Below are 23,450 nucleotides of genomic sequence, written 5' to 3'. Positions count from 1 at the left end.
TTTTTCAAATTTTTTTTTTTTACAAAACAGGAACAAACGATACTCTTTATTAACTAATAACATGGCAATCATCATAACAATCACATTTTGTAATTTTCACACATAAATACAGCACAAACGTATATTTTGAGTATGATTTTTACTGGATTTTCTATGGGAACACATCTTAGACCTCATACACAGCAAAAGTAGTCGACATATCATGCTCCCTCAATCTTGTCTGTGGTCTTTCTGGTGTAGCAACGGTTGCCGGAATGAATATGCTTTTGCTGGAAGCTTCCAATAACTAGTACAATGAGCCGCATAAACAAACAAAAGCCTAGTCATTCAGCACACAACTACTAGTAATACTAGTATAATTGTAGCCTACTCGAATGTTATGACAAGTCTACACTACAGTGCAAAGTTCATAAATAGAAGTGAGCTCAATGTGTTTAGGATAGCCGTAGTGGATTACTCTTTTCTGTTTACTGATTAAAATTTACCTTATAGATCTATACTATATGCAGAAGTATGGACTATTACTAGTCTACAGGTATACATTACGTAAATGCTAGTTATTGTTGGCAAGACAGTTTATTGCAGTAAATATAACTAACAAATTAAATCTAACTACTAGAACTAGGCTTTGGTATACAAATGCAGTAAACTAAACCTTGTAAACGAGCCTGCAACTGATACCTTTATTCTTGTTATTTTTTACTAATAGAAATTAACATGTAATTACAATATTTCTTAGGTAAACCTTATGCAAACCTTCTTATAAATGTGTAAATATCATTTTTTGAGTACATTTCGATAATTTATTATCAAGACAATATTTATGTAACTCCACCTAACAAATCTGCCATTTTCTAAAAATCCTAAAAAAATGACCGTGTGCCCTGACGGTACTTATAAGTCCACTTGTAAACATCGATCTAATACAAAGACAATTTGATTAAAATTGTATAACTAGAAGTTAAACGCGTTTGCCTGACTATTGAAGGTGCCAATAAAAAATATTTGGGGTTGAAAACTTGAAAAATAAGGTAAAACAAGGGGAATTCAGGAACGTGTGTGAGAACTGTATAGAACAATTGTGAACTACCGATATAGCAAGACATTGAAAATGGCGCCACACCATTAATTAAAAAAAACATTGATACCTCCGACTACCGGCGACTCAGGGGAGATAATACTATTAATTACCTCAATAATTTTTAAAATTCGTATTAAATTTAAAATAATACAGGCACTTAATTAAAGCAGTACTTTAAGTACCGTCAGTAGATAAAGGGTTAATGGACATTCATTAAGTTAAGTATTGAGTTCCTCCCTAATACATCATAAACCACACAAACGCAGCCCCACCCATTACCTCGCGCTTCGAACACCACCCAGCACCATATTTCCTAAAGCACAACATCCCATACATGATACATCACTACGCAAACAACACGGCAACCACAAGATACAATTCACGTTAAAAATAAAAGCCAAACTCCACGACCCATATCCCTCTAGCCCACAGAGCAGAATCCTCCCATAATCCACACACAATGACAAACGTACTGCAAAAACAAATGTAAACATGATCGCAAACACATACAAAACCGCAATAATAAATTAATAACATTTAAATTTTAAAAAATAATGCAAATGGTTACATAAACTATGATAAACATTTAATTTAAATTAAGAGCAACAGCTTTTAAACTGTTATTGATCATAAATAATAATGTGTAAACAGTAGGTCTACATTCAGTGTACAAAATAAATGGTCGTATTTAAAGTACCCGTGTTTTACCTACCACATTGCACACTATCAGACCATGCTAATTAGAAAATTGTTTTTTTTTTCAAACATCGTAACAAAAAAAAGTATATTTCCCCCTGGAAAGTAATTTGTACAAAGAAGTGGCGTGCAGACCTTTGTAGATGCCCGGGGCCAACTCAGGGGGAAGATGCCCCCATACATACATTATATATATATATATATATATATATATATATATATATATATATATATATATATATATATATATATATATATATATACAGTTTTTTTAAATAATTAAAATAAAATAACGACGGGGTTGTATTAAGGGGACTAAATGTTGCAACATGATACCAAATTTATGTTTATAAGATAAACGGTTCTCTAGATATGACGGTTTTAGTGTAAAAATTGCGGGGACAACTAAGCCTATGGAAAATGAAAACAATAAACCGGGAGTGATCTCCCCTAAACTTTCTCGAATATTCTTATACGAGAAAAATGGCCCGTTGAGGAAGGGTACAACGGGCGCTAGGCTGATAGTGCTGTCTCTTTTCTCTAAACTAAAACCACCCCACCCCCCACCCCCCCCCCCACACCACCCCACCCCCCCACCCCCCCACCCCCCCCCCCCCACACACACCACCCCCACCCCCACCCCCCCACCCCCCAAAAAACATGTCTACCGTCCCATTCAACGAAATATAATTATATAATTTTTCCAGTGTCCGCCCCCTCCCCGAAAATTCTACCCCCGCCCCCGAAAATTTCAAGTACCCCCACCCCTCTCCGGGGAGGAAAAAGTCTGAAAGAAACACTGAAACCAACCCACCCCCCACACACCACCCCCCACCCCCCCACACGCCCCCCCCCACACACCACCCCCACCCCCCCCCCCCACACACACCACCCCCCCCCACCCCTCCACCACCCCCCACCCCTAAAAAAAACATGTCTACCGTCCCATTCAACGAAATATAATTATATACTTTTTCCAGTGTCCGCCCCCTCCCAGAAAATTCTACCCCCGCCCCCGAAAATTTCAAGTACCCCCACCCCTCTCCGGGGAGGAAAAAGTCTGAAAGAAACACTGAAACCAACCCACCCCCCACACACCACCCCCCCACCCCCCCACACGCCCCCCCCACACACCACCCCCACCCCCCCCCCCCCACACACACCACCCCCCCACCCCTCCACCACCCCCCACCCCTAAAAAAAACATGTCTACCGTCCCATTCAACGAAATATAATTATATACTTTTTCCAGTGTCCGCCCCCTCCCAGAAAATTCTACCCCCGCCCCCGAAAATTTCAAGTACCCCCACCCCTCTCCGGGGAGGAAAAAGTCTGAAAGAAACACTGAAACCAACCCACCCCCCCACACACCACCCCCACCCCCCCACCCCCACACACACCACCCCCCCCCCACACACACACACCACCCCTCCACCCCCCCCCCCCCCCCCCCCAAAAAAAAACATGTCTACCGTCCCATTGCAAGAAAACCACTTTTTAGATTAGACACATTAATTAGGCGGTAATTTTATTATAGAGTATCGATGAGGAAATTTCTTTTGAGTTGGGGAGGGGGGCTCAGACGTTCTTACGCGGGGGTGGGGCTTCGCCCCTACCCGAAGAATTGTATGAAAGAAACTCTTCACGCAAACCACTTAGATTAGACCAAATTGCCTTTGTATTGAATGTTTACTCGATAATCAATGACGTCATATTAATGTGTGCACTATCCGGCTTGAGATTATTTTCTACTCTGTGCTAAATGTGTCGACGTCATACTTCGTTTTTCGAATTACTATGCATGTTTTTAATTTGCTTGTGTTTTCTCTAGAGCGTTCTTGTCAGACAGAGCGTTCTTGTCAGATAGACAGACAGCGAAACTATTAGTATTAACTAGATAAATGGCCCGTTGAGGAAGGGTACAACGGGCGCTAGGCTGATAGTGCTGTCTCTTTTCTCTAAACTAAAACCATCCCACCCCCCCCCCACACACCCCCCCACCCCACACACACCACCCCCACCCCCACCCCACCCCCACACACACCTCCACCCCCCACACACCACCCACCCCCACCCCCACCACCCCCACCCCCCACACACCTCCCCCCACCCACCCCCACCCACCCACCCCCAGCCCCAAAAAAACATGTCTACCGTCCCATTCAACGAAATATAATTATATACTTTTTCCAGTGTCCGCCCCCTTCCCGAAAATTCTACCCCCACCCCCGAAAACCTCAAGTACCCCCCTGCCCCTCTCCGGGGAGGAAAAAGTCTGAAAGAAACACTGGTGTCGCGCTTAGCCACTACGCGAAGAATTGCATTAAAGAAATTGCGAGAAAACCACTTTTTAGATTAGACACATTAATTAGGTGGTAATTTTATTATAGAGTATCGATGAGGAAACCACCCCACCCCACCCCCCACCCCCACACACACACCTCCACACACCACCCACCCCCACCCCCACACCCCCCCCCCACCCCCACCCCCCACACACCACCCGCCACCCCCCCCCCACACCACCCCCCACCCCCCCCCCCCCCACACACACCACCCCCACCCCCCCCCCCCACACACACCACCCCCCCCCCCCCCCCCCCCCGCCACCCCCCACTCCCAAAAAAATCATGTCTACCGTCCCATTCAACGAAATATAATTATATACTTTTTCCAGTGTCCGCCCCCTCCCAGAAAATTCTACCCCCGCCCCCGAAAATTTCAAGTACCCCCACCCCTCTCCGGGGAGGAAAAAGTCTGAAAGAAACACTGAAACCAACCCACCCCCCACACACCACCCCCCACCACCCCCCCACACACCACCCCCCCACCCCCCCCCCCACACACACCACCCCCCCCCCCCCACACACACCACCACCCCCCCCCCACCCCTCCACCACCCCCACCCCAAAAAAAACATGTCTACCGTCCCATTCAACGAAATATAATTATATACTTTTTCCAGTGTCCGCCCCCTCCCAGAAAATTCTACCCCCGCCCCCGAAAATTTCAAGTACCCCCACCCCTCTCCGGGGAGGAAAAAGTCTGAAAGAAACACTGAAACCAACCCACCCCCCACACACCACCCCCCCACCCCCACACACCCCCCCCCCCCACACACACACACACCCCCCCCACACCCCTCCACCCCCCCCCCCCCCCCCCCCCCCCCAAAAAAAAAACATGTCTACCGTCCCATTGCAAGAAAACCACTTTTTAGATTAGACACATTAATTAGGCGGTAATTTTATTATAGAGTATCGATGAAGAAATTTCTTTTGAGTTGGGGAGGGGGGGGGGCTCAGACGTTCTTACGCGGGGGGTGGGGCTTCGCCCCTACCCGAAGAATTGTATGCAAGAAACTCTTCACGCAAACCATTTAGATTAGACAACATTTCCTTTTTTTCAATGTTTACGCGATAATCAATGACGTCATATTACTGTGTGCACTCTCTGGTTTGAGATTATGTTCTACTCTACGCTAAATGTGTCGACGTCATATTTCGTTTTTCGAATTACTGTGCATGTTTTTATTTTGCTTGTGTTTTCTCTAGAGCGTTCTTGTCAGACAGAGCGTTCTTGACAGACAGCGAAACTATTATAGGCTGTTGAAGTGGAGTCCAAATGGAGTCCTGCCGGTTGGCGTTTTTTTAAACCAAATCTGAATATTTTTATTAAATCTTTTTTTTTAAGTTAGGAAAGTTACTTTCGCTTTTGGCTTCAAAACAAATACAAGTTTTAGAATCAGAATTTTATGAATTTAGATCTAGAATTCGAGATAGATCTAGATCTAGAATCTAATCTAAATCTAGATCTTTCTAGATAAAGAATTGACTTTTCAACTTTTCAGATTTTAATAAAGAATCTAGATTCTAGATCTAGAATTTTATTTAGAATACAACCGACTCGTTAGATTTAGTTTTAGTCATTTAGTGGTAGAATCTAGGGACCGTAGTCTAAAGTCTAAACTCTAAAGATTTTAAAGAAGAGTAAAGAACTAAAGATTCTTTACTAAAGAAGACGTCGTAGATTCTTTACTAAAGAAGACGTCGTAAAGTCAAGTGATCAAGTCTAAACTCTAAACAATTAAAGAACTTTAGTAATTAGATTCTACTCTAGTGTACTAACTTAGTACTAAGTACTAATTAATATTAATAGTACACTAAGTAGTAAGTACAGTATACACTAAGTCTAAGTTATAAACTGTAGATAGATCTAGATATTAATAAGATATACTATATCTTATTAATATCTAGATCTAGTTATAGTCATAGTCTGATAGGCCTAACAAATCGTCAAATAGTATTATTATTTATTTACTAGATCTAGGGCCTAAGTATTTTATTTAGATCTAGATCTCTGCCTTATTTTAGTTAGACCTAGATCTATAATTAAATAATATATATAGACTATAGAGTATTTTTTTTTATAGTGAACTATATGAATACTTTTATCAATATTATTATTAGGTGTTAGTATTTATTTATATTAGTTTAGTACTTAACAGCTAGTAGTATTTAAGCTAGATTTAGTAATAATAGAATAATTAATTAGATTTACGATCATTTTGTAAAATAGAAACCTTTGGCCTTTTAGACTTAACTTTAGAATTTAGGCCCATAAATTTTTCTTTAGACTTTATTTTGCTTAGAAAGTTTAGGCCTGATTAAATTATTAATTTGACCCTATGTATTAATCATATTATTATAGTTAATTAGGCCTATAGGCCCCTAATTTAAATTAGGCCTATTTAGTAATAAAGACTTTGCCTTTATTCATTTTAATAAATAGGCCCCTATTTTAAATCAATGCCATATTTTAAAAAATAATTCCTTTTCCTAGTACTTTTTCTTTTAGTACTAGATCTAGATGTAGATAAACTAGATATTACACGGTGACAGTAGGCTAGACCTAATAACCGTAATTACTAATTAGTCGTCTGCTTAGTATAGACAAGTTATAGTGTACCAGTATTACTAGATAAAATTCTATATCTAGTAGTAGCTCTAGAAATTCCAAATTTGATTTAAGCCCAAAGTGGGCCTAAAATTGGATAAATCTAATAATTACTATTATTAGGGTCTAATTAGTTAAATTGTAATAAGCTTTGTTTGGCTTTGTGTTACTGTCATTGAGCTTTTAATTTAACATTGAAAATTAAATTCCATGATTTAAAAAAAAATAATCAGCAACTTCAATTAATCTATATAGCTAGATTCTAGATATTCATACTGTTGTACAAGGCCTACTTAGTAGAAATTAAATATGCTATAATTACAGTTTTCTGACTATATCACTCAGAATAAACAGATATGACTAAATGTGCCTAATGACTACTAATGTATATTACATTGTTTTAGAATAATTTCTTTTGCTTTACAGTAAGCATGTATTTTTCGTGTCTGTGTACACTATTTAATATATATTTTTACTGTTAATGAAAATATTATTCCACAGATGAAGCATGTTCCACTTGTAATAATAAAAAATAATGTCTTGTTTTTTTGACTTAGGCTAATAAAACAGTTGTGTGGTCAACAAAAAGTCAGTATCTCAAGCCAGTTACCCTTAATGTACTCAGGCCCTCAAAACACTTCTCTGGATTAGCAATTGTGTGCTCTACTGCTTGACCAATGAATCCCAATTTAGTATTTGTAGGTCATTGTAAAAATATATATTGATATATCCTAAATAAATCTTTTATCAAGTGTTAAGATTTATGTTATTTGTATTGAGTGTTGTTTTAATATGTTCTTTGTGTGTGTGTGTGTGTTAGTTCAGTGATTTTGGAAAGCTGTAGTGATTGAGGAAACTAACAGTGTTTAACTTGCAAATTTTATTTAAAGCAAAACACTGGCGCTAGACTGCCATTACTGCTAACCCAAAGTCTCAAGTTGAATTGAGGTTAAAGTCTGTAAAAAGTCCCTGAGTGCACCCAGCAGTGATGGGTTCCTAACTCACGTTAGTGAAAGTAAATGTGGATGGGCATATGGCTGACCAAATCATCCCTTCCTATGCCAAGGTCACAAAAAATAGGTGAACTCTATGTTGTCAGATCCATGGATCAACAGGTTTGAGACTGGAGCTTAACTACCGTACAACTCTCACTATTGTTTACAATATTTTCATAAACTAACATTACAAATACAATAAAAAAAAAGAAATCCAACATAAAATGAATGAGAAAAATTCAATATTTAGATAAATTTATCATTTATTTAATATTTAAAAGTAAAGGTATTTGATTTATTACTTTCCAGTAATTGCAGGGGATTTTTTTTTTCTTGCATCAAATATTGTTCTTTGTAAATTGCAGTCTTAGATGAAATCTTCATTATAACACACATTTTGATTTCATGTTTTGTTGATAGTCTTGGTTGAGGTTTCCTGGAACTGTTGTAGGCTTCTTTCTAGAGGTCTATGCACTGATTTAATTCAGGTAATCTGAAAAATAGATGTACACACAATATTTATACTCAGAACTTTCTCTTATAATTATAGTTTACATTTTTATACATAATCGAAATTTTAAATAAAATTGAAACTAAAACTAGCCATTAAATCTATAACTACTTTAGGTCAATATATATTGAGCATTAAGCCTACATTCTATTACTAAATCTAAACTCTAGATCTAATAACAAGGCCTACTAAATAAGTGGATATAGATACATTTTGCTACATTGCATACTAGATCTAGATTGTGGGCTAGAGTAATAAGTGTATGTTACAATATTTACTGACACTAAGTCCTAGACAAAATTTCTAAATTACTGTGTAGATTGTTACTACAACTCACACTAGCAATGCTACAGTCACTGTCTATTACACTAGTGAACTCTACAGTCTACATTTACAACTCTACACACCTTTTTAGGCATTGCCTTAGCTTAGACCCCACTAGACTATACAGACTGAGATAGGTAGACTAACTAGATCTAGATAGATTAGATAACTTACAACTAGCTACCTACTCTACAAACACACACTAGAATCTAAAATTAGTAAAATCTAGATCTAGAATTCAATCTAGATCTAGTTAGTCTTACATTAACTTTAAAAAATAATTAATTTACTTACCGCCACAAAACTTTTCTGTCAGAATTGAATGCAAATACATTACTTCCCAACCGTACGTACACAATAGACTTGAAATTTTGTATATTTGTTGCATATTGGGAGTTCATGATGAGTTTAAAATGTTGAAGCGAAGTCAAGAAACAAGCAGCCGCCATGTTTGTTTATCAATGGTAATCATGATCACAAAAATTCATTTAGTTTGGAAAATTTAATCTCTCCCTGGCGGAAGTTTTTCCAAAACTTGGAATGGATTAATGAATTAATATTATTAATTATTTCAAAAATTATTTTCAATAGTTTATCTTGAATTAAAAAATTCAAAACACATAAAAATCGATACTTAATATTTTGTTTTAATTTTTGACAGCTAAAACATAATTTTAGCGCTTGCCAATTAATTTATATAATTTTTTGAAAAATAGCATGTTATATAGCAAAGTATTACTGCAACACCCAATTATAGATAATAATAGTTTCGCTGTCTGTCTATCTATCTATCTATCTGTCTGACAAGAACGCTCTAGAGAAAAGACAAGCAATTTAAAAACATGCATAGTAATTCGAAAAACGAAGTATGACGTCGACACATTTAGCGCACAGAGTAGAAAATAATCTCACAGTAATATAATGACGTCATTGATTCTGGCGTAAATATTGAATAAAGAGGAAATGTTGTCTAATCTAAGTGGTTTGCGTGAAGAGTTTCTTGCATACAATTCTTCGGGTAGGGGCGAAGCCCCACCCCCCGCGTAAGAACGTCTGAGCCCCTCCCCCTCCCCAACTCAAAAGAAATTTCCTCATCGATACTCTATAATAAAATTACCGCCTAATTAATGTGTCTAATCTAAAAAGTGGTTTTCTTGCAATGGGACGGTAGACATGATTTTTTTTTGGGGGGGGGGGGGGGGGGGGGGGGGGTGGAGGGGTTGGGGGGGGGGGGGAGTGTGTGTGGGGGGGTGGTGTGTGTGGGTGGGGGGGGGGGGGGGTGGGGGGGTGGGTTGGTTTCAGTGTTTCTTTCAGACTTTTTCCTCCCCGGAGAGGGGTGGGGGGTACTTGAAATTTTCGGGGGCGGGGGTAGAATTTTCTGGGAGGGGGCGGACACTGGAAAAAGTATATAATTATATTTCGTTGAATGGGACGGTAGACATGTTTTTTTTTTGGGGGTGGGGGGTGGTGGAGGGGTGGGGGGTGGGGGGGTGGTGTGTGGGGGGTGGGGTGGGGGGTGTGGGGGGGGGTGGGTGGGGTGGGTGGGTTGGTTTCAGTGTTTCTTTCAGACTTTTTCCTCCCCGGAGAGGGGTGGGGGTACTTGAAATTTTTGGGGGCGGGGATAGAATTTTCTGGGAGGGGGCGGACACTGGAAAAAGTATATAATTATATTTCGTTGAATGGGACGGTAGACATGTTTTTTTTTGGGGGGGGGGGGGGGTGGGGGGTGGGGGGCGGTGTGTGGAGGGGGTGGTGTGTGGGGGTGAGGGGTGGGGGTGGTGGGGGGGGTGGGGGTGGGGGTGGTGTGGGGACGGTGTGTGGGGGGGTGGGTTGGTTTTAGTTTAGAGAAAAGAGACAGCACTATCAGCCTAGCGCCCGTTGTACCCTTCCTCAACGGGCCATTTTTCTCGTTAATAAAATAACAAGGGATGGGAACTCGGGCTATAGACATGATTTTTAATCCATTTTAAATACTTAAAGTTTTAAAAATAGAATAAAATCTCGTAGACAAATTAATTGCACACCAAATGAACGCCAAATAAAAAAGCGCATAATAGTGCGCAATATTATTAGTACTTTTAAAATTTGCATTAGTTTTTTGAGAAATCGGAAGTAGCGTAAATTACTACTTCCGGTCAACGGAAATTACTCAAAATTTAACAGAAGGTAGAAAATTAGATCTTTTACTTACATGTGAAATTTCATTTATCTATCTAAAATAGTACTCAAGTTATAGGCTTTTTAAAAATTCAAAGTAGAAAAAGTACCACTTCCGGTAATCGGAAATCGCTCAAAAGTTGATACGGATCTACGATTTTGATAAAATACTTATATATGAAATTTCATCAACCTAGCTGTAACGGTACTCAAGTTATCGTGTTTACACACGGACAGACAGACAGACACACAGACACACAGAGACATACGGACAAGATTGCAACATTATGTTTTTCCGTATCAGTGAGGTGTAAAACGTCGAGATTTGTAAAAATCTCGTTTTTTTTTTTTGCACGATTACAAGACTTTCTCTATACTTCGTATATACGAGAAAGTAAAAATTGGTCGAGTCGAGAAAAAAGGCGAAAGGGAAATAACCCTGCGTAGACGCATAATTATAAAATTTTCAAATAAGTATTTTTAAATGCATTTACAACTGCATAGAGTATCTCTACCAAGATATTAATACATTATTTAATTTAAAAGTGGTCTATTAAGAATTATTTAAATAAAAATATACCACTGGATAGATTCAATCATTTAACTCAAACGTCACAGTAATAGTAAAAAAAAAGAAACTGGCTGAGTAAAAAAAAAAAAATAAACAGCTCAGTACAGTGCAACGTATATAAGTGTTTTTGACTTATTGGAAGCATGTCAGTTAAGAGATAATACTTGGGTGTCGTTAGATAACTGAACATAGCTGGCGCGAAACAAGTAGCAACGTTATCAAGAATCGAGCATTTCACGGAGCTAAGCAGTCAGGCGCTAGACACGAGGGTTTCTCTCCGACTTTGCCTCCAGTTTTAAATACGACATCTTGCCACCTGGTTTTGAACGTGAGGGACAGTTTGGTCGTGGGATGACATACGATCACCAGGCCGGGTACCGAACTATCAGTTTAGTTAGCGGGCGTACTACATACTAGACCACACTGTCCAGTTGTGATAACATCTAACAAAATCTTGGGGATACGGGGTCTGGAAAAACGTCTGGCAACCATGAGGATAAGCTATGGATGGGGGAAGGGAATGTGTGTAAAAAAGAGTGACTTTATTTGTGGACGATGAAGGGCAGATTCAATTCCGTACCACATTTAGAAAAGCAAAAGGTACCCCAAGACTACATAGCTAACTTATCAACCATACTTTACATACTTATAAAACGAAGGAACACGAAAATGCGGTATCGATTAATAGGGTACCTAATTTGTGAGACATTTTGCATAGTCTGCTAAACGGATAAACCTAAAATAAATATGCTAGTTAGAAAGCTTAATAAAAAATGAAGATAATCCCACTAAAAACAGAGTTAGTCTCAATGTTTTACTATTTTAAGTAAATTTTTATATCAGCGTGGGTGTGTATACGCGTGGGAGTGTGTGTAAGCGTGTATGTGTGTGTGTAAGCGTGTGTGCGACAGTCCGGAAAAGGTTTAATAATTACAGTGTATGATTTTCGTTCCTTAAAACTTTACGCCAATTAAATTCCCATTAAGATGCGTTTTCCTTTTACAAAAGATTAGTAATGTCAGAAAAAAAATATGCCTGTTCTGAGTTAGAGGGTGGTTTGTAGCGAGCGCTAATTTTTTAAGACCAGCCTTTTATGTTCTATTTTTGGAATGATCTCTGTTGTGATATGGTACATAGTTGAACTAGAGAAGGGGGAGGCTGGATTACTATGGTTCTATCATCATAAAAATCAATGGGTTGACGAAGTGTTGTCTACGCTAATGCTCCTTAGGAAACCGAAACAAAAAAAAGAAGAAAATCAAAAGAGCTTAGAGCAGTGGTTCTTAACTTTGGTTCGATCGAACCCAAGAGTTCGGTATGCAAGTCTCAGAGCTTCGGCGGAGGTCAAGACACACACCCCACATATAACTTGAGTACCGTTACAGCTAGGTTGATACAATTTAAGTATTATATCAAAATTGTAAGATCCTTATAAATTTTTGAGCGATTTCCGATAATCGGAAGTAGAACTTTTTCTACTTTGAATTTTTCAAAAGCCTATAACTGGAGTACTATTTCAGATAGATGATTGAAATTTCACAAGTAAGTAAAAAATCTAATTCTCTGCCTTCTATTAAATTTTGAATAATTTCTGTTGACTGGAAGTAGTAATTTTTGCTATTTCCGATTTCTCAAATAATATTCCGCACTATTATACACATTTTGTTTTGCGTTCACTTGGTATGCGATTCTTTTTATTACGATATTCTATTCTATTTTAAAGTTCAAGTAATTAAAAATGGATTTACAATCATGTCTATATCCCAAGTTGCGATCCTTCGTAGTGTTATATAAGAATATTCGAGAAAGTTTAGGGGAGATCACTCCCGGTTTAAAAAAAAGTTTCCCTAATTGTACAATGCACTTTAGTACAATTAGTTTCTTTTTCAGTGCCAAAGCTTGTTTACTCAAAATTCAGTGCAGTTTTGCGATTTTAGTTAGCCTAAAAGCGCCCCCCCCCTGCACCATCTTGATAAAAGTCACTAAAGTATTTTACGGTTAAACAATCGTACAATACGTTTTAATACAATTGGTTGTTTTTATAAGTGGTAACGTTTATCGACTTACCAATTTAGTGTAAATTATTCCGATTTTAGTCTAAAAAAAGCGCCCCCCCCCCCCATCTAGGAAAAGCTGGAAAGCGGTTTTGCCGGTCACTGTTTCTTAAGAGTATTTGTTTTACAGTTAATAATCAAGGTAGAAAAACAGTTAAACCAGTATGTAAAGGCGTGTAGACATAACATTTCTTAACTTAACTTTTTATAATTCAAAACTGCAGCATAAAATCAGCTTTAAAAATTTTTCCCACCTCTTTTGGCGCCACCTAGGGTCGGCGCCCGGGGCGCCCCCCTCCCCCAGCTACGTGTCTGACCAAAAGTTGAGCTTGCTGAGTAAATTATCTTATTTTATTTTTAGTTATTATTGTTATAAACCATAATGATTTTAAAGTTTATACATATGCTACAAAAAAAAAAAAAAAAAAAAAAAAAAAAAAAAAAAACCACACCACGCACATTAATAAATGCTCAAATTTTTCTCAACAATTTAATCAAAATATTTCTTAGAAGATATTTGTGATTTTTTTCCTCTGACTTTATTTATGTGACTTTTTTCCGATACAATTTTTCCTTTGTGACTTTTTCATTTTGTGTGACTTTTTTTCCTAGCAAAACTCACTTTTTTTGCGTTTTTTTTCCTGTGACTTTTTTCCGCTCGCCGTCTAGTGAACACATGTGGGTAAGCCTATATCGCTTGTCTAATTGACAATACTGTGAATGATGTCAACATAACATGGTGACCTAGCGATTGCACGTGACCTAGATGCCGACACAACGCGCCTTGTGTACTAGACCTAGATAGCCTAGACTGCTAACAACAAATCTTTTGAGATATTGCACATTTTACCAGCAGTTAGCTATTTAATGCTGCCCGAGGTAGGTAGGCTAACACAGCGTGCACACAAAGGTAGGGGCTTTATGTTGTTTACACATCTAAACTCGATGACAAATGTTGACGGTTTGGTAGAGCTCAAGTTGAAATCATGTGTGGACTGCCCGGGACTTGCGTGTTGTATAGTCAGTGCTTCAGGGGTCGTTCAGAAATGTATTTCTGCGATCATGTTTGTGTGCAGTTAGTGCTGGGGGGGGGGGGGGGGTCGTACAACAATATGGACAATATACACCGTTCATTCAATCGCCATAAAACTTTGGAAATGCCATTGGGAATTCTCGTAGGCAGGTTTCTGCAAAATACGTTTTTTAAATTTTTGGATGGGCGGTTCCCCGCAGGGTGCAAAGCGATTTTGTCTCTATACGGTATATTAAAAGTCTTAAGGAGCGCCCTACAATATGGGCACGCTGTGCCGCTACATTCGATGACTAAACCGAAACAGGGGATGCATCCGGCGCCCCTAATAAAATGGTGGTCGCCGAGGTGTGTTCTACCTCACTATTACGGAGGGTGATTAATGTACATGAAATGGGTCTTGGCAAGAGTTTGTACAAATCCGCAACCCTACATCCAAGTTCCATTATAGCGCAATGAGGAAATTCTCTTAAAATATTGTGTCAGCCTGCGGTCTCAGAAGAAACTTTGACGCACTATTTTAAGAGGGTTTCATAAATGCGTTACAAATACTTTATTATTAGACGTGTGATCTTGTTTTCTAAAACTGTCTTATTTAAATGTAAACTATGCCTGCGCTCTATTTCTTGAATTATATTTGTGGGGGCACGGGTAAGTCCAGGGCGTTCTGTATTAAAACCTTGAGTGTACGCTAATCTCTATCCCTAATATTGAGGTAGACACCCTTTGACGACCGCCCATGTATCAGGGGAGTGGCGGCTCTGCTCTGGGGAGCCACCGGTTACACTCCTGGGGCGCCACTCCTTCGAAATTTTATTTTTCCCCCCCAAGGAAAATTTTCAACAACTTCCCAAAAGGCTAAAAAGAGGCATAAAAGACAAGCACACAGACAAACCGACATCCTTTCATTTTTATATGCATAGACCGATTACCAACCGCTATTTTTAGAAATGTATCTTTTCTGACGATACTCAAGATTTATACTTAATTTAAGGTATTACGAATCATTATTTTTTACAACGATAGGCCATAGGACAAAGTGAAACAAGCAAGCTTGTATTTTTTTTTTGCGAAATAATCTAAGTCTGGTTCATTCCTCTGAATATTCCAATTCAATAACATTTCTTATTTTTATTCCGGGACCCCCCAGGGCCAATGTGAGTCCCTGGAGACCATAACTGAGTTTTTCCCCCAGCAGAAACCCTCTCGGCAGTGTTTTCATCAACTCCCCAAATTTTATGGTGATCGGATGAAAGGTGTGGTAATGCATAAAGAACAAACCCACAAGCTTTTCATATATATATATATATATATAAGATCATGAGCAGATGTAGGGTTTTTTATACCGTAAGGATCACGAAATTAAGTCTTTATAGATTATTGATTAAAGTAAATGACAGAAACATTCAAATTATTTTATTGTACCATAGTCTCAACAAGTAGTATCACTTGTTACAACAAGTTGAACTTTTATGGCATTTAGAATTACATAGTAGCTTGTTATTTTTACACTTGCAGCGATTTGTTGTGCATTTGGTTGTGCCATTGCAGTAAATATAGCCTTGGCCACAGGTCAGTGATTGTGAAGATGCGATGTTTCGTAGTGATTTTTCCTCAGTGCCAAAGGGCGACAATGAGAGCGGTTTTCCGTGAATAATTGAAAACTCACTTCTAGTATACAGTTGCTTTAGAACACCATGTTCTGTTCCTAGCTTGTAGAAAGCGTCCTTGACACTCATGACAATTGTGATGACGCTTCGGGGATCACCGCGACCTCTGTGAACATCAAGTATACGGATGCCAACATTATCTCCCACTTCAGCCTGTTAAAAATTTGTATCTGATTTTGCTTTGGCCGCACTTCGGGCTTTGACCGTAACTATATATAAATAATTTAGAAAAAAAACCTCAATTGTTCAATACGTTTTTGTACTTGTTTTTGTTTTTTAACTAATTAATTTTTATTTGGCCTACTTTTTCTCCGTCAGAGCTTAGATCTAGATTCTAATTTCTCCAAAATAAAATCATTAGGCCTAAATCTAGATCTTTATTCTCAAATTAGAAGATCTCTCAAGTGTGTCATATTGAAAATTGTTAATACTGCTGGAGCCTATTAGAACTAACAAACCGATATAGGTTATAATTAAAGCTATAGCCGAAACATAATATGCATTATAACGCATTAACCTTTTCAAGAAGCAACTTTTTTTTTATCACTAGGACCCATTTTATTTTGCTTTGAAGCAAAATGTACTTGTAAATTTTCCAATGTACAATTTAAAAAGTTAATAAACAAATGAGAATATTTCTTTGAATTTTATCTAAGTTCAAATGGACTTAGAGGAGGGCGGGCTTGTGGATGACACGCCTATAGTAAATAACTGAACTTGATCACCATTGTGTAATAATTATAAACTGTTAATAGATGTCTAGAAAACTTAATATTGGTCATTTAAAATGCAATTTCGTTTTACAACTGAAAATTTTAATTCAAGTAAAGTGCAAAGAAAAAAATATAAATCAATTTATTATCCTTCACATACATTTTAATTTTATCTGAAAAACAATACGAGTTACTTCACATTATAGAGATAAATGAATTAAAAAAAAAACCCACTTCCTTTAGTTTGTTTTCGTTGTTTGCGTTATTGCTTGTTATGAGCGTTTATGCAGGGGCGTAGCGAGGGGGGGGGGGGTGCGGGGGGGTGCGGACCGCACCGGGTGACACTATTTAGGGGGGTGACACCAAGGAAAAAAATAGCAAAATATATAGAGAAAAACTCGAGGGGGGGGGGGGGGGTGCAAATCGAAAGTTTGAGGGGGGGGGGGTGCAAATCGAAAACTTGAGGGGGGGTGCAAATCGAAAACTTGAGGGGGGGGGGTGCAAATCGAAAACTTGAGGGGGGGGGGTGTGCAAATCGAAAACTTGAGGGGGGGGGGTGCAAATCGAAAGTTTTAGGGGGGGGGGGATGCAAATCGAAAATTTGAAAGTTTGTCCCTGGGAAGGGTCTCTATGCCTCTGGGGGGGGGGTGACACCATTAAGTGCCGCACCGGGTGACACCCGACCTCGCTACGCCACTGCCTTTATGGTTGCGTATGCGTATGCGTTTCTATTTATATTTTATCAAATTTATAGACATTTAATTGAAAATTGTACCTACTCACAAACCCTGAGAAGCGCAGTGTATATGCTGCTCAATTAGTACAAAAGTCACGGTCCTCTGCAGATACGTTTATCTCAAAAGCCAGTGCAGCGCCTGACCGGTACGGCTATTCAAAGTATTAAAACAAAATTTTAAATTATACATTCATTAAAAAAAAAATGTTTCTACCTAAGTTAGTATTTTAAAATTCTACACACATTGCAGAATAGCCCTCTATATATATATGCCTCTCTATATATAGAGGCATATATATATATATATAAAATAAATAAATAAATAAATAAATAAATAAATAAATAAATAAATAAATAAATAAATAAATAAATAAATAAATAAATAAATAAATAAATAAATAAATAAATAAATAAATAAATAAATAAATAAATAAATAAATAAATAAATAAATAAATAATAAATATATATATATATATATATATATATATATATATATATATATATATATATATATATATATATATATATATATATATATATATATATATATATATATGTCTATGGGGCTTTAGGTGGGTCAGGGATTACCATGATGACACTATAATGTTTCTAGGGACCCAGGCACCACTTTAATGTTTCTAGGGTCCCAGGCCCCACTTTAATGTTTCTAGGGTCCCAGGCACCACTTTAATGTTTCTAGGGTCCCAGGCACCACTTTAATGTTTCTAGGGTCCCAGGCCCCACTTTAATGTTTCTAGGGTCCCAGGCACCACTTTAATGTTTCTAGGGTCCCAGGCCCCACTTTAATGTTTCTAGGGTCCCAGGCACCACTTTAATGTTTCTAGGGTCCCAGGCACCACTTTAATGTTTCTAGGGTCCCAGGCTCCACTTTAATGTTTCTAGGTTCCCAGGCCCCACTTTAATGTTTCTAGTGTCCCAGGCTCCACTTTAATGTTTCTAGGGTCCCAGGCTCCACTTTAATGTTTCTAGGTTCCCAGGCCCCACTTTAATGTTTCTAGTGTCCCAGGCTCCACTTTAATGTTTCTAGGGTCCCAGGCCCCACTTTAATGTTTCTAGTGTCCCAGGCTCCACTTTAATGTTTCTAGGGTCCCAGGCCCCACTTTAATGTTTCTAGGGTCCCAGGCACCACTTTAATGTTTCTAGGGCCCCAGGCTCCACTTTAATGTTTCTAGGGTCCCAGGCACCACTTTAATTTCTAGGGTCCCAGGCACCACTTTAATGTTTCTAGGGTCCCAGGCACCACTTTAATGTTTCTAGGGCCCCAGGCTCCACTTTAATGTTTCTAGGGTCCCAGGCACCACTTTAATTTCTAGGGTCCCAGGCCCCACTTTAATGTTTGGAAGGTCCCAGGCACCACTTTAATGTTTCTAGGGCCCCAGGCTCCACTTTAATGTTTCTAGGGTCCCAGGCACCACTTTAATTTCTAGGGTCCCAGGCCCCACTTTAATGTTTGGAAGGTCCCAGGCACCACTTTAATGTTTCTAGGGTCCCAGGCACCACTTTAATGTTTCTAGGGCCCCAGGCTCCACTTTAATGTTTCTAGGGTCCCAGGCACCACTTTAATTTCTAGGGTCCCAGGCCCCACTTTAATGTTTCTAGGGTCCCAGGCACCACTTTAATTTCTAGGGTCCCAGGCTCCACTTTAATGTTTCTAGGGTCCCAGGCACCACTTTAATTTCTAGGGTCCCAGGCTCCACTTTAATGTTTCTAGGGCCCCAGGCTCCACTTTAATGTTTCTAGGGCCCCAGGCTCCACTTTAATGTTTCTAGGGCCCCAGGCTCCACTTTAATGTTTCTAGGGCCCCAGGCCCCACTTTAATGTTTCTAGGGCCCCAGGCTCCACTTTAATGTTTCTAGTGTCCCAGGCCCCACTTTAATGTTTCTAGGGCCCCAGGCCCCACTTTAATGTTTCTAGGGTCCCAGGCACCACTTTAATGTTTCTAGGGTCCCAGGCTCCACTTTAATGTTTCTAGGTTCCCAGGCCCCACTTTAATGTTTCTAGTGTCCCAGGCTCCACTTTAATGTTTCTAGGGTCCCAGGCTCCACTTTAATGTTTCTAGGGTCCCAGGCCCCACTTTAATGTTTCTAGGGTCCCAGGCACCACTTTAATGTTTCTAGGGTCCCAGGCACCACTTTAATGTTTCTAGGGTCCCAGGCTCCACTTTAATGTTTCTAGGTTCCCAGGCCCCACTTTAATGTTTCTAGTGTCCCAGGCTCCACTTTAATGTTTCTAGGGTCCCAGGCTCCACTTTAATGTTTCTAGGGTCCCAGGCCCCACTTTAATGTTTCTAGTGTCCCAGGCACCACTTTAATGTTTCTAGGGTCCCAGGCCCCACTTTAATGTTTCTAGGGTCCCAGGCACCACTTTAATGTTTCTAGGGTCCCAGGCACCACTTTAATGTTTCTAGGGTCCCAGGCCCCACTTTAATGTTTCTAGGGTCCCAGGCACCACTTTAATGTTTCTAGGGTCCCAGGCCCCACTTTAATGTTTCTAGGGTCCCAGGCACCACTTTAATGTTTCTAGGGTCCCAGGCACCACTTTAATGTTTCTAGGGTCCCAGGCTCCACTTTAATGTTTCTAGGTTCCCAGGCCCCACTTTAATGTTTCTAGTGTCCCAGGCTCCACTTTAATGTTTCTAGGGTCCCAGGCTCCACTTTAATGTTTCTAGGTTCCCAGGCCCCACTTTAATGTTTCTAGTGTCCCAGGCTCCACTTTAATGTTTCTAGGGTCCCAGGCCCCACTTTAATGTTTCTAGTGTCCCAGGCTCCACTTTAATGTTTCTAGGGTCCCAGGCCCCACTTTAATGTTTCTAGGGTCCCAGGCACCACTTTAATGTTTCTAGGGCCCCAGGCTCCACTTTAATGTTTCTAGGGTCCCAGGCACCACTTTAATTTCTAGGGTCCCAGGCACCACTTTAATGTTTCTAGGGTCCCAGGCACCACTTTAATGTTTCTAGGGCCCCAGGCTCCACTTTAATGTTTCTAGGGTCCCAGGCACCACTTTAATTTCTAGGGTCCCAGGCCCCACTTTAATGTTTGGAAGGTCCCAGGCACCACTTTAATGTTTCTAGGGCCCCAGGCTCCACTTTAATGTTTCTAGGGTCCCAGGCACCACTTTAATTTCTAGGGTCCCAGGCCCCACTTTAATGTTTGGAAGGTCCCAGGCACCACTTTAATGTTTCTAGGGTCCCAGGCACCACTTTAATGTTTCTAGGGCCCCAGGCTCCACTTTAATGTTTCTAGGGTCCCAGGCACCACTTTAATTTCTAGGGTCCCAGGCCCCACTTTAATGTTTCTAGGGTCCCAGGCACCACTTTAATTTCTAGGGTCCCAGGCTCCACTTTAATGTTTCTAGGGTCCCAGGCACCACTTTAATTTCTAGGGTCCCAGGCTCCACTTTAATGTTTCTAGGGCCCCAGGCTCCACTTTAATGTTTCTAGGGCCCCAGGCTCCACTTTAATGTTTCTAGGGCCCCAGGCTCCACTTTAATGTTTCTAGGGCCCCAGGCCCCACTTTAATGTTTCTAGGGCCCCAGGCTCCACTTTAATGTTTCTAGTGTCCCAGGCCCCACTTTAATGTTTCTAGGGCCCCAGGCCCCACTTTAATGTTTCTAGGGTCCCAGGCACCACTTTAATGTTTCTAGGGTCCCAGGCTCCACTTTAATGTTTCTAGGTTCCCAGGCCCCACTTTAATGTTTCTAGTGTCCCAGGCTCCACTTTAATGTTTCTAGGGTCCCAGGCTCCACTTTAATGTTTCTAGGGTCCCAGGCCCCACTTTAATGTTTCTAGGGTCCCAGGCACCACTTTAATGTTTCTAGGGTCCCAGGCACCACTTTAATGTTTCTAGGGTCCCAGGCTCCACTTTAATGTTTCTAGGTTCCCAGGCCCCACTTTAATGTTTCTAGTGTCCCAGGCTCCACTTTAATGTTTCTAGGGTCCCAGGCTCCACTTTAATGTTTCTAGGGTCCCAGGCCCCACTTTAATGTTTCTAGTGTCCCAGGCACCACTTTAATGTTTCTAGGGTCCCAGGCTCCACTTTAATGTTTCTAGTGTCCCAGGCACCACTTTAATGTTTCTAGTGTCCCAGGCTCCACTTTAATGTTTCTAGGGTCCCAGGCACCACTTTAATGTTTCTAGGGTCCCAGGCTCCACTTTAATGTTTCTAGGGTCCCAGGCACCACTTTAATGTTTCTAGGGTCCCAGGCACCACTTTAATGTTTCTAGGGTCCCAGGCCCCACTTTAATGTTTCTAGGGTCCCAGGCACCACTTTAATGTTTCTAGTGTCCCAGGCTCCACTTTAATGTTTCTAGGGTCCCAGGCACCACTTTAATGTTTCTAGGGTCCCAGGCACCACTTTAATTTCTAGGGTCCCAGGCCCCACTTTAATGTTTCTAGGGTCCCAGGCCCCACTTTAATGTTTCTAGGGTCCCAGGCCCCACTTTAATGTTTCTAGGGTCCCAGGCACCACTTTAATGTTTCTAGGGTCCCAGGCCCCACTTTAATGTTTCTAGGGTCCCAGGCACCACTTTAATGTTTCTAGTGTCCCAGGCTCCACTTTAATGTTTCTAGGGTCCCAGGCACCACTTTAATGTTTCTAGGGTCCCAGGCACCACTTTAATTTCTAGGGTCCCAGGCCCCACTTTAATGTTTCTAGGGTCCCAGGCCCCACTTTAATGTTTCTAGGGTCCCAGGCTCCACTTTAATGTTTCTAGGGTCCCAGGCCCCACTTTAATGTTTCTAGGGTCCCAGGCACCACTTTAATGTTTCTAGTGTCCCAGGCACCACTTTAATGTTTCTAGGGTCCCAGGCTCCACTTTAATGTTTCTAGGTTCCCAGGCCCCACTTTAATGTTTCTAGGTTCCCAGGCCCCACTTTAATGTTTCTAGTGTCCCAGGCACCACTTTAATGTTTCTAGGGTCCCAGGCTCCACTTTAATGTTTCTAGGTTCCCAGGCCCCACTTTAATGTTTCTAGGTTCCCAGGCCCCACTTTAATGTTTCTAGTGTCCCAGGCCCCACTTTAATGTTTCTAGGTTCCCAGGCCCCACTTTAATGTTTCTAGGGTCCCAGGCTCCACTTTAATGTTTCTAGGTTCCCAGGCCCCACTTTAATGTTTCTAGTGTCCCAGGCCCCACTTTAATGTTTCTAGGTTCCCAGGCCCCACTTTAATGTTTCTAGGGTCCCAGGCACCACTTTAATGTTTCTAGTGTCCCAGGCCCCACTTTAATGTTTCTAGGTTCCCAGGCCCCACTTTAATGTTTCTAGGGTCCCAGGCCCCACTTTAATGTTTGGAAGGTCCCAGGCCTCGCTATGAAAAATCTGTTCTGTTGGATATCGCGGCGGATCTTGTCTTGCCAATCTGGCAACACAGGCCGTGTAGTGAGCCAAGTTGTCCTGGCCAAATGTGACCACCGTCGTCTGCTGTCCACCGCTGCAGTCATCCCCAGCCACCTGCCGGACATGCACATCCCGACCAACCTGCCGTTCCACCAGTACATTTTTGACCGCTGCCAGCTGTACGGGGATACCACGGCACTCGTAAGTCAGGTCACCTTATTGATCAGTGCCATCTGTCACATCACTGTCAGCTGTCTATATGCCATCTGTCACATCACTGTCAGCTGTCTATATGCCATCTGTCACATCACTGTCAGCTGTCTATATGCCATCTGTCACATCACTGTCAGCTGTCTATATGCCATCTGTCACATCACTGTCAGCTGTCTATATGCCATCTGTCACATCACTGGCAGCTGTCTATATGCCATCTGTCACATCACTGTCAGCTGTCTATATGCCATCTGTCACATCGCTGTCAGCTGTCTATATGCCATCTGTCACATCACTGTCAGCTGTCTATATGCCATCTGTCACATCACTGTCAGCTGTCTATATGCCATCTGTCACATCACTGTCAGCTGTCTATATGCCATCTGT

At 40.6% G+C, this 23,450-nt stretch overlaps 1 protein-coding gene across 7 annotated transcripts in view; it reads left to right on the top strand.

Annotated features, from left to right (window-relative positions):
• The first annotated feature begins 14,089 nt into the window (after window positions 1-14,089).
• The window catches only part of LOC131943957 (uncharacterized), a 29,002-nt gene continuing 19,641 nt past the window's right edge, over window positions 14,090-23,450 (top strand). The window contains exons 1-2 of one of the 7 annotated variants that reach the window (XM_059304365.1): window positions 14,090-14,255; window positions 22,885-23,051. In XM_059304365.1, coding sequence (XP_059160348.1) covers window positions 14,213-14,255; window positions 22,885-23,051 — 210 coding nt within the window. In that variant the 5' untranslated portion in view covers window positions 14,090-14,212. Of the gene's footprint in view, window positions 14,256-14,316; window positions 14,366-22,778; window positions 23,052-23,450 lie in introns of those variants that run through there. The other 6 variants (XM_059304362.1, XM_059304364.1, XM_059304363.1 and 3 more) reach the window with 6 other exon arrangements.

The sequence above is a fragment of the Physella acuta genome, unplaced genomic scaffold (genome assembly GCF_028476545.2).
Source record: "Physella acuta isolate Inbredline_101_S28 unplaced genomic scaffold, ASM2847654v3 ptg000473l, whole genome shotgun sequence".
Taxonomy (NCBI): domain Eukaryota; kingdom Metazoa; phylum Mollusca; class Gastropoda; family Physidae; genus Physella; species Physella acuta.
Note: the sequence above shows the minus strand (reverse complement) of the source record. Positions and strands in the feature narration are given on the sequence as shown.